Genomic DNA, 14,305 nt, shown 5'->3' with positions numbered 1-14,305 from the left:
CACCTGTAGGAGGTGGTAAACTATTTATAATATCACAGGCTATATTAATAAAATGATCATTAAAATGATTCACATCAATATCACAGTTGGATCTATTGCTAACACTACGCTTATTTTTTGAATTGATAACATTCCACATAGCTTTGTTTTTGTTTACAGCACAATTAATAAATTTGTTATTTGCAGCAGTTTTAGCCTGTTGTATTGCCTGCCTATAGTGCGACCTTAAGATATTTCGTTTCTCTCTTAATTCGCGATCAGTGTTATTTGTAGATTTGTAGAGATCGTCTATATATTTTAGTCTATCCCGCATTACATACAATTCTTCAGTAAACCATTTAATTTTGACATGATTATTTCCGTTTTTTTGTATACATTTTTCTGGAAAAGCATAAACATATTTTTTTTCTATAATCTGTGTAAATGTGGAAAATTTGACATTCAAATCTGTGTTCAAATCATCGATAAACGTCCAATCAGCATTCTCTAATAGGTGGTAGAACCTGCTTTTACCCGCTTGTGTTATCGGTCTATATGTTTTTAATACTGCAGAATAGGATTGCCGATTGCAATATGATGACACATAACTGAAGTTTATACCTTGGTGATCGGATGTAGTGACATTTATTGGTGATGCCGAACACAGAGAGACGTCGATATTAGAGAAAACATTGTCAATGCAGTTATTTTGTCGAGTTGGAAAATGAACCATCTGGATTAAGCCAAAACTTAACATTAAATTACAAAGAAGTTGACAATTTTATCACATGGATTGAACAACACATTAAAGTCACCTCCAACTAGTACGTTCATGTTGACGGTATCCACCAAGGTCAAGGATTCTGATAAAATGTTGAGAAACTCCTGAAAGTCACCACTTGGCGCATGATACAGGGTAATTACAACTAACTTGATTTGAGGGATGAGGATAGCAGACAATTCACAAATTTTTTCCATTGAAAGATCCGTTATTTGAGTAAGAATTCGGCATTCAAGAGACTGATGTGCCATAATAAGTGAACCTCCATAACCGAGGCCTTGTCGACAGAAGTATGATGGAATCATATAATTATCTATATTGCAGTGCTCCATCTCAAAGGATCTTAGCCAGTGTTCAGTAATACCAATTACTGAAAATAGGTTACTGCCACTAGTGTCATTGACAAAAACTTCTAGCTCATCACATTTATTACGCAGTGATTGTATGTTTAGGAATAGAAAATTTATTTGATATGTCATCTTACTTTGGTTGATTAGTGTTTTTTCGAAAAAACCTACTGATGAAGGTTCCTTCAGGCCACAATTCAGGATTGCTTACAACTACATAGTTAGACTGATTTACATCGATTCTAAAAGATGAATATGATTCGGGAAATTTGCTTATTTGTTTCTCACAAACAGCCTCCGGAGCCACTTCTTTCACTATATTTAAAATTGTTTCCTCAGATATGTCAGGTGCAAATCTTGACACAAAAAGGGAACTTTTTCGTTGGGCCATTTGTTTCGTATCGTACAACCAATGTGTTATGGCTATTCGATTTTGTTGCTTCGAAGGACCTGAATTAATTAAACAGCTTTTATCACAATCAAGGCTTTATTTTTAAGGAAGTAGCTGACCGACTTGGTCTTACACGTTTGGTGTTGGCGGTGTGACTGGCGGCTGCCTTAGTCGGTCGGTCGGTCTTATGAAAGAGACCAACCGCCAACGGAAGCAATCATCATTCGCCGGGGGACAAAGAGTTCGCCGCCAACGAACACCTGCAACTCTGAACATACTCCCCCCGTTGAAAGATGTAACTTTCAAATGACAACTTGGGTAATGAGTTAACATGTACATGACAAAACAAATAAAGATAACAAACATGCACTGTACAACAACTGTACAATCAGTAGAACATAAATAAATGCACATGGATAAACAAAACGGAAACATAAATCCAAATAAACGAAACTGCAGAACGAGAAAAGATAGCGCGCATCCTGCACAAAAGATTTGATTAAATTAACATACAGAATAAACACAAACATATAACATATAAGAAAACATGAAACGAAAAAATTATTATAGGCAGAAAATGGTTAGAAATAACAGGTACTCATGTCCGTTATTAAGTCTTGTTACTCCATTATTCGACCGGTAAAACACATATTTTATTAAGCGTACGCTTCACTACACCATTATTTGTTTTCACACTTATTACGCGAACACAACCATCACTATCGGGATGAAGGTCCTGGATGCGTCCCATCTTCCGCAGTGATGGTGGAAGATTATCCTCTTCTAGGACTACGAGTGCTTCACGTTGAACTGGTTCTTTGGAACTCGCCACTTTGTACGTTGCCGAAGTTCATTGCGATATTTGAGTCCAGGATAGTCTATGCACCGCGAAGAACGGCACTACTAACTCATTCAAAATCAGTCACAACTACTTTCGTGTCGTCATTGTCCACGGGCAGACGACATAGTTTGTGGACGGCACGTTTTATCATTCCCCCGTTAGTGTTTAACGAGGCCACTCTGGGAAGACCGTCCTTGCCGTAGTGTAATTCAGCGACGCGCCCTAGGTGCCACCGCAATGGAGGTAGCTCGTCATCTGCGATAAGAACAAGCGACCCGATGGTTGGGATGTTGCCCGGTTGTTGCCACTTGGACCTCCTCTGCAGCTGGAGGACATATTCTCGGGTCCATCTTCGCCAGAAGTTTTGACGTAGTTGCTCGACATGTTGCCATCTAGAGAGACGGCCTGTCTTGACGTCCGTAACGTCTCCCTCAAAGACCGCGGTCAGAGCTTCACCTGCGAGAAAATGTGCGGGGGTTAAAGGTTCAAGGTCGTTTGGGTCGTTGCTAATAGGGGTGAGAGGACGGGAGTTCAAAATTGCCTCTATACGTGTAAGGAGCGTATACAATTCTTCATAAGTTAAGGTCGCAAGTCCTATCGTTCTTTTCATTAACATTTTAACTGATTTCACATTAACTTCCCATAACCCGCCCATATGTGGTGATCGCGCCGGAATAAAGTGAAATTCGATGCTCTTTTTGGCCAACTCATCTATTACACTCGACTGGAAATCGGATGAATTTAGGAACTGCTTAAGTTTTTGCATTTCTTGGTTCGCTGCCCCCACGAAATTTGAACCGTTATCAGAATATAAATGTCGTACATGCCCCCTTCTGGAAACCAGTTTGTGTAATGCCCCTAAAAATGATTCCGACGTCAGGTTGCCGACTAATTCTAAGTGAACCGCCTTAGTCGAGAAGCAAATAAATATGGCGATGTAAGCCTTTACTGTTTTTTTTCCGCGACCGGCAGCTTCCCTGATTAAAATGGGACCTATGTAATCCACACCCGAAATGAGAAAGGGTCTGTTGGGTTCCAGCCGATGGGCAGGTAAATCTCCCATCATTTGAATAATTCTTTTCGGGTTATAGCGGTAGCAGGGAATACACCTGTGTATAATCTGCCTGATAACGCTACGGGCCGATATGATCCAAAAATTTTGCCTTAGAGCCGCTAGTGTACCTTCTGTCCCGCAATGCAAATTTTCAAGGTGATATTGGGTAATAAGCAGTCTACTTATATGATGATTACTTGGCATTAGTATCGGGTGCCTGGTGTCAAATTGCAATCTGGCATTTCTTAAGCGCCCGCCGACTCTGATCAAGTTGTCCTTTGATAGGAACGGGTTTAATGATAGAATTGGACTTCTATTGCTAATCGGCTCTCCCCTTTCCAGAGTTTTTAATTCGTCCGGAAATGCGTATTTTTGTACCCAACGAATAATTGACAATTTGGCCTTTCGTAATTCGTGGACCTTTAAGGGCCCAGTTTCCGCTGGTAACTGCTGCTTTGATTTTCTGTGTCTGTCCGACCAACGCAAGCAATACGCAATGACACGATTCAATTTGTGAAAGGACGACATTTTTGTCATTATAGGTAGTGACGTACTGATTTCTATTGCGATTACGCCTGCAACATGTTTGCGTTTTTCGGGCATTTCGTCAACGTGAACGACGGTGATGCTAGAACTCTCTGGTAATCTTACTTCGAAGTTTGAACAAAGCCACGTCGGACCCTTAAACCATAAATCGTTATTGATCAATTCTTGCGGTAGAAGACCACGACTAACTAGGTCCGCGGGGTTTTCTTCACCCTTGACATGTCGCCAGTCTGCTATATCAGTAAGATCTTGAATTTCGGCTACCCGATTAGCTACGAACGTTTGCCACATGTGTGGACTATTATTTAGCCAGGCTATAACGACTTTAGAGTCTGACCACAAATACTGTTTCGTAATATTTACATTTAACGCCTTTTTAACGGCACAAATAAGTTTTGATACGAGTAATGCACCGCATAATTCTAATCTCGGCAAGGTTACTGTTTTTAGAGGTGCGACGCGTGATTTTGTACCAAGTAGACGCACCGAATAATTGCCGCATTTGTCATACGTCCGTACATATACGACCGCTCCGTACCCCTTCATACTGGCGTCGCAAAAACCGTGCAGTTCAAACCCAATTATCTCGTTGAGATCGGAAATTCTTCTAGGAATGTGTAATTCGCGAAGATACAACAATTCCTTAATAAATTCACTCCACACATAGTAGATATCTTGTGGCACAGATTCATCCCATTCGATCTTTAACGACCATAGTTTCTGCAATATCAATTTCGCCTTTAACATCACCGCCCCGATCAGACCTAATGGGTCGAATATCTGTGCAATGGTTGATAAAATAATTCGTTTGGTCACCTTTGATTTGACGTTGATTGGTTTTACGTCGTACCTAAGAACATCGGTTTTGGGGTCCCAAAGTAAACCCAAGATTTTTGTTAATTCGCCATCGTCCAATTTTACTAAAGAGCCATGACTATTATCGGCGGTCGGAAGCACGGCTGCTACGTTTGAAGCCCATTTGCGTAATTCGAAACCTCCCTGTTTTAAGATCGCGGACATCTCCTCGCGAAGGGTAATTAATTCCGAAATCGTTTGGGCACCCGTCAACAGGTCATCCATGTAAAAATCCCTTTTGATTATAGTACTCGCTGTGGGGTGCAGATCTTGATTTCGCGTGGCTAACTCGGACAAACAACGAGTCGCGATGAAGCTGGCCGGTTTCGTACCGTATGTCAAGGTGGTCAATCTGTACGTTAGTAATTCTTCGTCGGGTTCCTTACGCCATAGTATTCGCTGATAATCCGCGTCGCGCGGGTCGATTCGGATTTGTCTGTACATTTTCGCGATATCGGCCGTCACCACAAACGGATGAATTCGAAACCTCGTCAAGATGGAAAAAAGATCTTCTTGAATTACCGGTCCGATCATTAAATTGTCATTGAGACTTTTACCGGTTGTAGTTTTAAAGGACGCATCAAAAACCGTCCGCAATTTGGTTGTCGTACTAGATAATTTAAACACGGCGTGGTGCGGCAGATAGTACGAGTTTTCTAAATTTATATTCGGATCCGGTATTAGTTCCATGTGATTCATTTCCAGGTATTCCGCCATAAATTCCGAGTACTGCTCCTTAAAACCCGATTGTCTCTGCATTTTATTTTCTAAAGATCGAAACCGACTGAGGGCGCCTTGCTGGGAATTTCCCAAGTCAGGCGGGGTGCACTTGAAAGGTAGGCGCGCCACGAACCGCCCGTGTACATCCCGCTTAATGGTTTGTGAAAAATGGATTTCGCATTGTCGTTCTTCCGGAGTAACTTTGTCGGCGACAATTTTAGTGTCCTCAAGCTCAAACAGTTTACTTACTTGGTCGTGTAATTTCTGATCTGAACGTGTAAAATGACACAAGGCTCTAGGTTTATTACCGGATGCGTTTATGTTTCCTCCAACAATCCATCCCAACTGGGTTTTTTGGAAATGTGGTTGCCCCGGGGCAACATGAATTTGTCCAATGCACATTAAAGGCAAAAACAATTCGGCACCGATTAATAGATCAATCGGCCCGGGCCGATGAAAGTCTGGATCCGCAAGCTTTATATTTTTGGGAACACTTATGGTTGACATATCCATCGGATTAATAGGAAGGTTTTCTGTTATGTTACTTAAAACTAAGCACCTAATATTCTGATTGTATTGGTTATATCTCGATTTCACTGATACTTGTGTTGATTGATTCACGCTGCTAACTGACTGATTGATACCGCCGATTTGCATCTCTATTTTTTGACACGGAAGGCCTAGTTTTTTGCACATCCTTAAAGTTATGAAATGATTCATTGAACCCGAATCTAGAAACGCACGACATTCATGAAACTTATTGTTTTTGTCTTTTATCAAAATTATGGCTGTGGAGAGAATTCCCGATTTAGATGTATTAATTTGAGAATATGAATTCAAAGATACTGTTTCCGATTGTTCCGGTGAGCTTACTTGATTGTCGATTGCATGCAGTAAAGTGTTATGAGTCTGATTACAGACTCGGCATTTTGAATTTGATCTGCAATTTTCTAATGTGTGATTGTTTCTCAGGCAATTTTTGCATAAACGTACTCGATCCACGGCTCTACGTCGTTCGCCCGCGTTAAGTTTGAGAAATTCTGAACATTGATTTATGTAATGTTCATTTTTCTTGCAATAGACACAAAATTTTTGTTTACTACCACTATTAGAGGTCGATGTAGTCGCGTAATTATTTGATCTTAAATTTTGGGCTCGAGTAAAGTTTGCGCTCGGCGTTTTTAGAACAGCTGTTTGTTTGCTAGTATGAAATAGCGATTCTAAGATTTGATGTCGTTTTTCTAGAAATTTTAAGAATTCCCAATATGTTGGGATTGCCGAAGTTAATTGAGCTTGCCAATCTCTTTTCGAGACGAAGTCTAATTTTTCAATAATAATTGGTATTAAGATAGCGTCCCAGCTTTCTACCGGTACCTTTAAAGTTTTAAGTGCCTCTATATTTGTTGTTAAATTATCAATTAATTCGCGTAAACAGGTATGCGACGGTTTGGTAATTACTGGGAAGCTTAAAATAGAATAAACATGCTCTTGGGCAATAAGTCTCTCGTTCGCGTACCGTTTTTCTAAAAGGTCCCAAGCGATCTGGTAATTATTGTTTGATATTGATAATGCCTCTATTGCCTTAAGGGCTTCGCCTTTTAAACACGATTTCAAGTAGTGGAATTTGTTGCACTTGTCTAATTTGTCATTATTGTGGATTACGGATATAAATTGATCAGAAAACGACAACCATTCTTTGTAGGATCCCGCAAACGTGGGTAGATTATACACAGGTAGTTTTATGTTTAATTCGTTTGACGAGTTGTTTTCGTTTGAATTTGTAGATGTGGGTTTACCTGCCTTCGAACCTTTACGCTCATTTAGTTCTTGTATCAGAGTTTTGATAGTTGATACGACCGCGAAATACCGCGACTCAAACTTATCGCGTTCTTCGGTTTGATCTTCCGAATTATCATCGGCTGCGAGTTCGATTTGTAATTGCGTATTTTCAAAGTCTCTAAACGCAGCTTCTAAGTAATCTAAGCGTGTTTCAAGTTCATTTATGTTTTGCGTATCTGGGTTAAAATCCCTTACGAAACCTTCTACTCTTGTCAATTTTCCCTTAATTACGCCGCGTGAGCGAATTAATGCTTCTGACGAAGGCATAATGATAAATAATGATTATTACGACTTAAGAATCGAAATAAGAATCGCGACTGTTACCTTATGAGGTTGCTCACGCTCAATGTTGTGACCGAAATTAAATATATATATTGAAATGTATACTCCTTAATAAGAAAGGGTGAAATTAGGAAGGAAGCAGATAGCTCTGACCTTGGCTTTGTTGTCCTGGTGAGGGTATGCGTCGCTCTTGTGGATGCTGTCCTCGACTGCAGGTTTTTTGTTGAGTTTCTTCGCTGCTTCCTGGACCCGGGTGGATCTTGACCTTGCCTGTTAGCTTCACCCACGGGTACTGTTGATTGATTGGACGTGGTGGTGATCCCTTAATGCTAAGAAGAATGCTGCCCACTGCTGCCGTCGTCTGGTGTGGATGAAGAAACGTGTTGCTGATGCTGATTGATGAAATAAGCCCTGATCGAAATTGATGCTGTACTTCGTGGATGAATAGGCGTGGTGATAACTGATGATGCTGGATATTCTTTTGCGAACTAGCAATGCAATCACTGCAACCACTATACTCCACTGATGAATTTGAAACTAGTAAGCGATCACGGATCACTACACTAAAACTGATTCACATCCGGTTCGTATGGACCAATGTTTCGTATCGTACAACCAATGTGTTATGGCTATTCGATTTTGTTGCTTCGAAGGACCTGAATTAATTAAACAGCTTTTATCACAATCAAGGCTTTATTTTTAAGGAAGTAGCTGACCGACTTGGTCTTACACGTTTGGTGTTGGCGGTGTGACTGGCGGCTGCCTTAGTCGGTCGGTCGGTCTTATGAAAGAGACCAACCGCCAACGGAAGCAATCATCATTCGCCGGGGGACAAAGAGTTCGCCGCCAACGAACACCTGCAACTCTGAACACCATTTTAATAGTGGGGAAGTTTTCCAATTTTTTCATTCCAATTGCTCCCTTTGATCTATTACTTCTTCTGCTCCTTGCTGGGGTCCAGTCATTTTCCTGATTAGTCTCTTCATGTGTTTTTTTGGGATTTACTTTCTCTTCAGATAACGAGACCAAGCTGATAACGGTTTCGGTACTCGAATTTAATTCATCGATTTCGTCGATCTGGTCATCCCTTTTAATGCCGGATTTAACTCCTAATCTGATCTTTTGGTTTTTGTGACATGGATTTTGATTTAGCTCCTCGATCTGTTTTTCAAGATTTTGAATCTTGTTTATTAAAGGTTGCACCGATTCTGTTACTGCATTTTTTATTAATGTTTCAAGATCTTGAACATTGATCATAACACATTCACTAGCACCACTTTTTGAGCGAGTCTTGGTTACAGGCATATTTTATAATTTAAATTTGGGAAACTAAGGAAATTATTTGAGACACGTTCTCCGACACCGACACACCAAAGTTGATGATACCGAACCCGGTTAAAGTGAACTTCCTGATATAATGAACCAACTTGCAAAGTACGAACTGAAGTCCCATAAGATACGTGTTATTTTTTTCCGGTTATAACGAATCCGCTTATAGCGAACTTTCGGATAAAACGAACCGAATTTTTAATATTGAAGAAAAAAAAATCGTTTATTTTCAAACGTCATATAACTGACACTTATATGACGCTCTTACCGGGGTTTAAGTGTCATTTCTATGACACCGTGTTTGAGCGGCGTATAAGTACTACTTATACTCCGCCGGCGTATAAATACAACATTTATACTCCGCCGGAGTATAAATATGTGAAAATCATAGTGGTTGTCAACCATAGTAACCATGGTAAATGAAATCAAGGCAATTCCTTAATGAAGCAAGAAGATAGGAAACAATCATTTCAAAAGAAGATTAATCGTTTGAAAATAAAATATTGTATTTCATTCGGAGTTTAAGTGACTTCATGTGACTCGTATGGACTTAATTCGCCTCGCTATCGCTCGGCGTTTAATCGTCCATACTCGACACATAAAGTATCACTTAAACTCCTAATAAAATAAATATCTATTACAACGAACTTTTTCACCAGTCAGCTTTATCTGCACTACAAAATTACAGCCTATGGATTAGGGTATAATAGATAGTCTAAAGAACAATTATCGACGACTTCTTCTTTCGAAAATGATTGATTCTATCGACAACGGTTAGGAACACTTGTGTGTGGATCTATTAGATGCTGTCAATTTTATCAGTATGGCATGGCAAAAAGTATCAGAACAAACAATTGCTAACTGTTTTCGACATGCTGGGTTTCTACAGATGAAAAATTTGAACCAGAAGACGAACTACTATTGGCTGAATGGCTCAGAAAACATGAAAGTAATTCTGACGATGGATTTGATATCGACTTCGAAGAATACGTCCATTTTGACGACATTTTAGTGAAGTCTGAAATTTTGGATGATGATATTGTTAAATCAGTTCAATGCAACATTCAAACAGAAGATGAGACTGAAGACGAAGAAGATAACGAAGAAGAAGAAAAAGAGGAAACGATCCCAAAACCCTCCCAAGCGGTTTAATACATTAGGGCCGTTCGTCATTTTCTTCAGGCGCGAAACACTCCACACGGTATTTTAAATAAATTAGGCGAAATAGAATTGTATATGAATGAAATTAATTTTTCTCACAAGAAGCAACGTAAAATTTGAGATTATTCTCAGTAACAACTTTTATTTTTAATCAACTTTTTATTAATCAAGTTTTTTTTCTTATATGTACTACTGTATTATTATCTTAACATGTTTATATTTTTGTAATACTTTTAAATGTTGTATACCGAAATACATAGTTAAGTTTATGAAAGTATATATTGATTTTTTTGAGATCATTTATAACGAACTTCGGATATAACGAACTACTTTTACCAGTCCCATGAGGTTCGTTATAACCGAACATTACTGTACTTTGAAAGAATGCACGTAACAACTTCAAAACAGAGGATGCGATTAAAATTGTTAACTAAACTGAAATGGAGCAAAACGTTTTGAATATTATTTTGGGTAAGTACTTCTTATTATGACAATTTTTATTTTATTATTATTAAATATAGACGAGCCCAACATTACTATGTTTTCAAATTTTCTAGAAAATGGGGTGAATCGTTCTTGATTTGATCAATAAAAAAACAGTGATCCACAAGTTAATAGCAGCAGCGACTTAGATGTTAGAACCACGTAGATTAAAACACCGCGGTGCTCTTACAATGTTACGATGTAATTTGGATCTTCTTGCAAAAATCTGGATGCATAGAGTAAAAAATTGGTGTAACGATATTTAGACGGAACTTGCAGCGCTCCTGAAGTACAATACAACATATCCAGAGTTTTCGAAAAATTTTAAGATTTGATTTTGTGATTTTTTTTTGTAACCGTTGTAAGTTAAAATATAGACATTTTGTGATGACGTCATTAACACTTTTGTAAGGACACATTCATCAATTTAGACAAGTACAGTACTTCTAATATTAATAATAACACTTTTGTATTCCCAAATTTTCCGGAAAGTGGAGTGGGTCGTTCTTGATTTAATCAGTAAAATAAATTTGACTCATGTAATAGCAGTTCTCAAAAATTCTAAAATGGCGTTAAACAGTTTTAATTTTCTTCTAAAAATCTGAATGCATATAACAATCAAGACGGATTCGTAAACTACACGCGTAGGAGTATGTTGTTTTATAAAATTTAAATTAGATTTACGTGTACAATTTTGAACTGACGTCATCATATTGTTGGTGAGGTGATTAAATAAAGTTTGGTTAGTGTTTTACCATCTATACGATATTTGGAAATTATATGTCTAATAAAAAACGATGCAGACGGCAGGCAGACAGACAAACGGAAACCCGAGACCCATTGTTTCGTAGTATAGGGGATCACATCCAGAAAACATGAAAGTAGTCATTCGTCAGGAGGACCCTTTGTAATACCTCCTTAGCTTACGCTCGGGAAGACAAAAATGTACACAGCAGATATCAGTCTGATCCGTCTTCTAATTACTAGTAAAAAGCAAGTACATAATTGAGTAATTACCTGTCGTAAAAACGACACTAACGTTTTTACTAACAGCTATAATAAGGGTACTTATTTATGCACAGGGTAACTCATTACCAGATGATCTTACATTTTTGCTCAGGCTCATAATGATACCACCACTAACAAGACTCGTTTAAAATATGTCATAATTATACCTTCAATGATTACGTATTTATACACTGCGTTAATTTATTTACACTGGCGATTTTCCGACATCTTGTTAAGACTTAGTATAAGGAAATGTACAATCAATCAAAGAAAATGATCTGAAAAAAATAAAACTTCAGACTTTCCATCTCAATATACTTAGATGTCATAATTCAGTGCTCGAACTTTTGGAAAACAAACTTTTCATAAAGTAAAAGTTGCGTGCCTATTCTTGACAATAAAAAGCATAAATCAGAATGATTCACAGCTTTATCAATAAGACAACCAATGTGGGATCACAAAGATAATTATATTGGATGAAATAAAATCTGTTACAGTGATCGTGAACATATACAAAAGGCTTCCACTTTTACGTCGAAGACCGAAAGCTCAGTGCAACACACTAAATACTTAACTGGATTAGTTGTCTCACTAAGGCTTCGGTAATTGTTTCCTCGACGTTGTGTGGTTCACAAATCCAGCCTAAAAAATAATTAGTTTTTTATAGCCTTGTATAATAAATATCGGTTATCTTTAATAATAAATTTTAAAATAAATTTGGTTTTTGCGAACAGAATACGAGAACAGTCATTTGTTATAATATCCAGAAAGCTTTCATCGCGTTCACGAAATTATGCTAACTATATACAAGTTTAAAGCAGTTCTTCACAATTATTTCAGACGGATTTATACATCGTGTCCAATTAATTATCATTTTGTGGTTATTTATGGGAAACTGGACAAACGCGAATGCTTTATCTAAAATTAGATAGTTTATTAACCGAACGCAACATAGTGCACCTAAGTGTTGTTAATCACGTGTTTAATATAGCCACAATTAAGTAAAATTTTAATCAAGATGAAGCTAACGAAGAAGGATGAATACCCTGCGAGATAAGCCGATCTAAGAATGCACGAAAACCGTAAACGTTGAACAAAATTTTGGTCTGGACTCGTGACAAGATCTTAACATGTCCACTGCAAGAATGAGTGAGTGTGGATCAAAGAGGTTATCTGGATAGCACTTGTTCTGGTCCCGCCCAGGGCCTCCTAGATTTACGAGGTCGGCCTATGATCCCATCACCTGCGCTCTCGACCACGCTGCTTACGACAAGTACAATAACTTAAGATATAATGCCAAATCAAGATACAATTAGAAAGCGTTCCAAATCCGGACTACGCCTTTTGTGTACTTCTTTCGTGGAGGATTTATGACGGGGATAACGATGCACGATAATTCTGGTCAGAAGATGGTCTTAAGGGTGAAATGTGGAGATCTATTTATTCAGCATCAATAAAAAGCGGCACCATTTAGATCGGTAAGTTGAGGCCCTTAAACAGCCCCAATAAAAAGCTAATTTAAAATGCGTCTCCCGCAGTAGCCTATTTTCCTCGAAGCTAGTCCAATTCTGTTCTACTGGAGATATTGCAGCAGGGCCGCGTATAAATTTCCCGCCAGACTTCATTTCGAGCTGGAGCGGACCCGTTTATCTTACACACAATAACTCACGAGCCGTCCGTTCTTTTTGTTTTTTCTTATTGTCTTCCTAGAGTTTGCTGTAAGAAACAGTGGAATGGAAATTGTAATCTCACTTTGAAATGAGTTATCGTCAACACGACGAATGAAGATATAAACATTTTCGAGAACAACGTGAATTCCAGACGATATAAATAACGGCCTTATCAAAGACAGTAATCTGATCCAGAGAAGTTTGATTACTCCCAAAGTGAAGAGGGGCGGCCCCGATTGGCGGCTCCTGGATGCACTTGCACAAGAACGATTAAACGATCTCCGTAACGTTAATACTTCATCAGTCACAGTTCTCCAACGTCATTCGAAAGTAGCCCCTTTCCCTAGGTCGAAAATAAACCATAGGCACTGGCAGCAAGAGAAACAGGATTTCCTCTTATCCTGTTATCCCCCCCCCCCCACAAAAAAAACACCACACAAAAACTGGATGATGAACTGACAATACTTACCGACAATTTAGATAAACCGTTAATTGTAAACCTACATCATAAATGTAAAACAGTTAAAACGAAAACAAACAATATTTTAATTAAAAATAAGATGCCACGTGTCAGTAATATTAAATTTAAGCCACGAAATCCGCTCGACATTACATCAGGTGATTTTTCAAATTTCTACTCTAGTTGGCCATGGCGTTTACGCCAGCCGCGTCATGGCCAACTAGAGTAAACATTTTTAAAAACCACGCGGTAAGAGCCTTCAATAAAAAAAAAAGAATTAAAGCAAGCTATGGAAAAAATTCTCAGACTAATATCTTTAATTAATGACATTTTCTACCTGAGTTGTGACGTTAGTAAGATAAAAAGTATTAAAAATGCATAAGATGTCATTATGTTAGTTCAAAGACAAGTACAACAAAGTCAATTTTGTTATTTCAGACACTTCATTCGGTTAGATGTATATGTGTCGGCACTACGTACCTACATACAATTTAAAATTGTTATCCTCAAAGAAATAAGGTCGTCGACTTTTATCGTCATCATGACATTAAAATTTTAA

General features: G+C 38.4%; 2 protein-coding genes across 2 annotated transcripts in view; both read right to left on the bottom strand.

The window, feature by feature from the left end:
- LOC135129218 (homeotic protein ultrabithorax-like) overlaps positions 1 to 14,305 on the bottom strand; it is a 543,629-nt gene that overhangs the window by 249,332 nt on the left and 279,992 nt on the right. The window lies entirely within an intron of this gene.
- LOC135128773 (uncharacterized) lies at positions 2,407 to 7,620 on the bottom strand. The gene has a single exon (XM_064055851.1). The coding sequence runs from the start codon at positions 7,618 to 7,620 to the stop codon at positions 2,407 to 2,409; it is 5,214 nt and encodes a 1,737-aa protein (XP_063911921.1).

This window comes from Zophobas morio, unplaced genomic scaffold (genome assembly GCF_036711695.1).
Source record: "Zophobas morio isolate AGI-343-1 ecotype UQ-CSIRO unplaced genomic scaffold, CSIRO_AGI_Zmor_V1 ptg000014l, whole genome shotgun sequence".
NCBI lineage: Eukaryota > Metazoa > Arthropoda > Insecta > Coleoptera > Tenebrionidae > Zophobas > Zophobas morio.
This window is presented reverse-complemented; position numbering and strand designations above follow the sequence as displayed.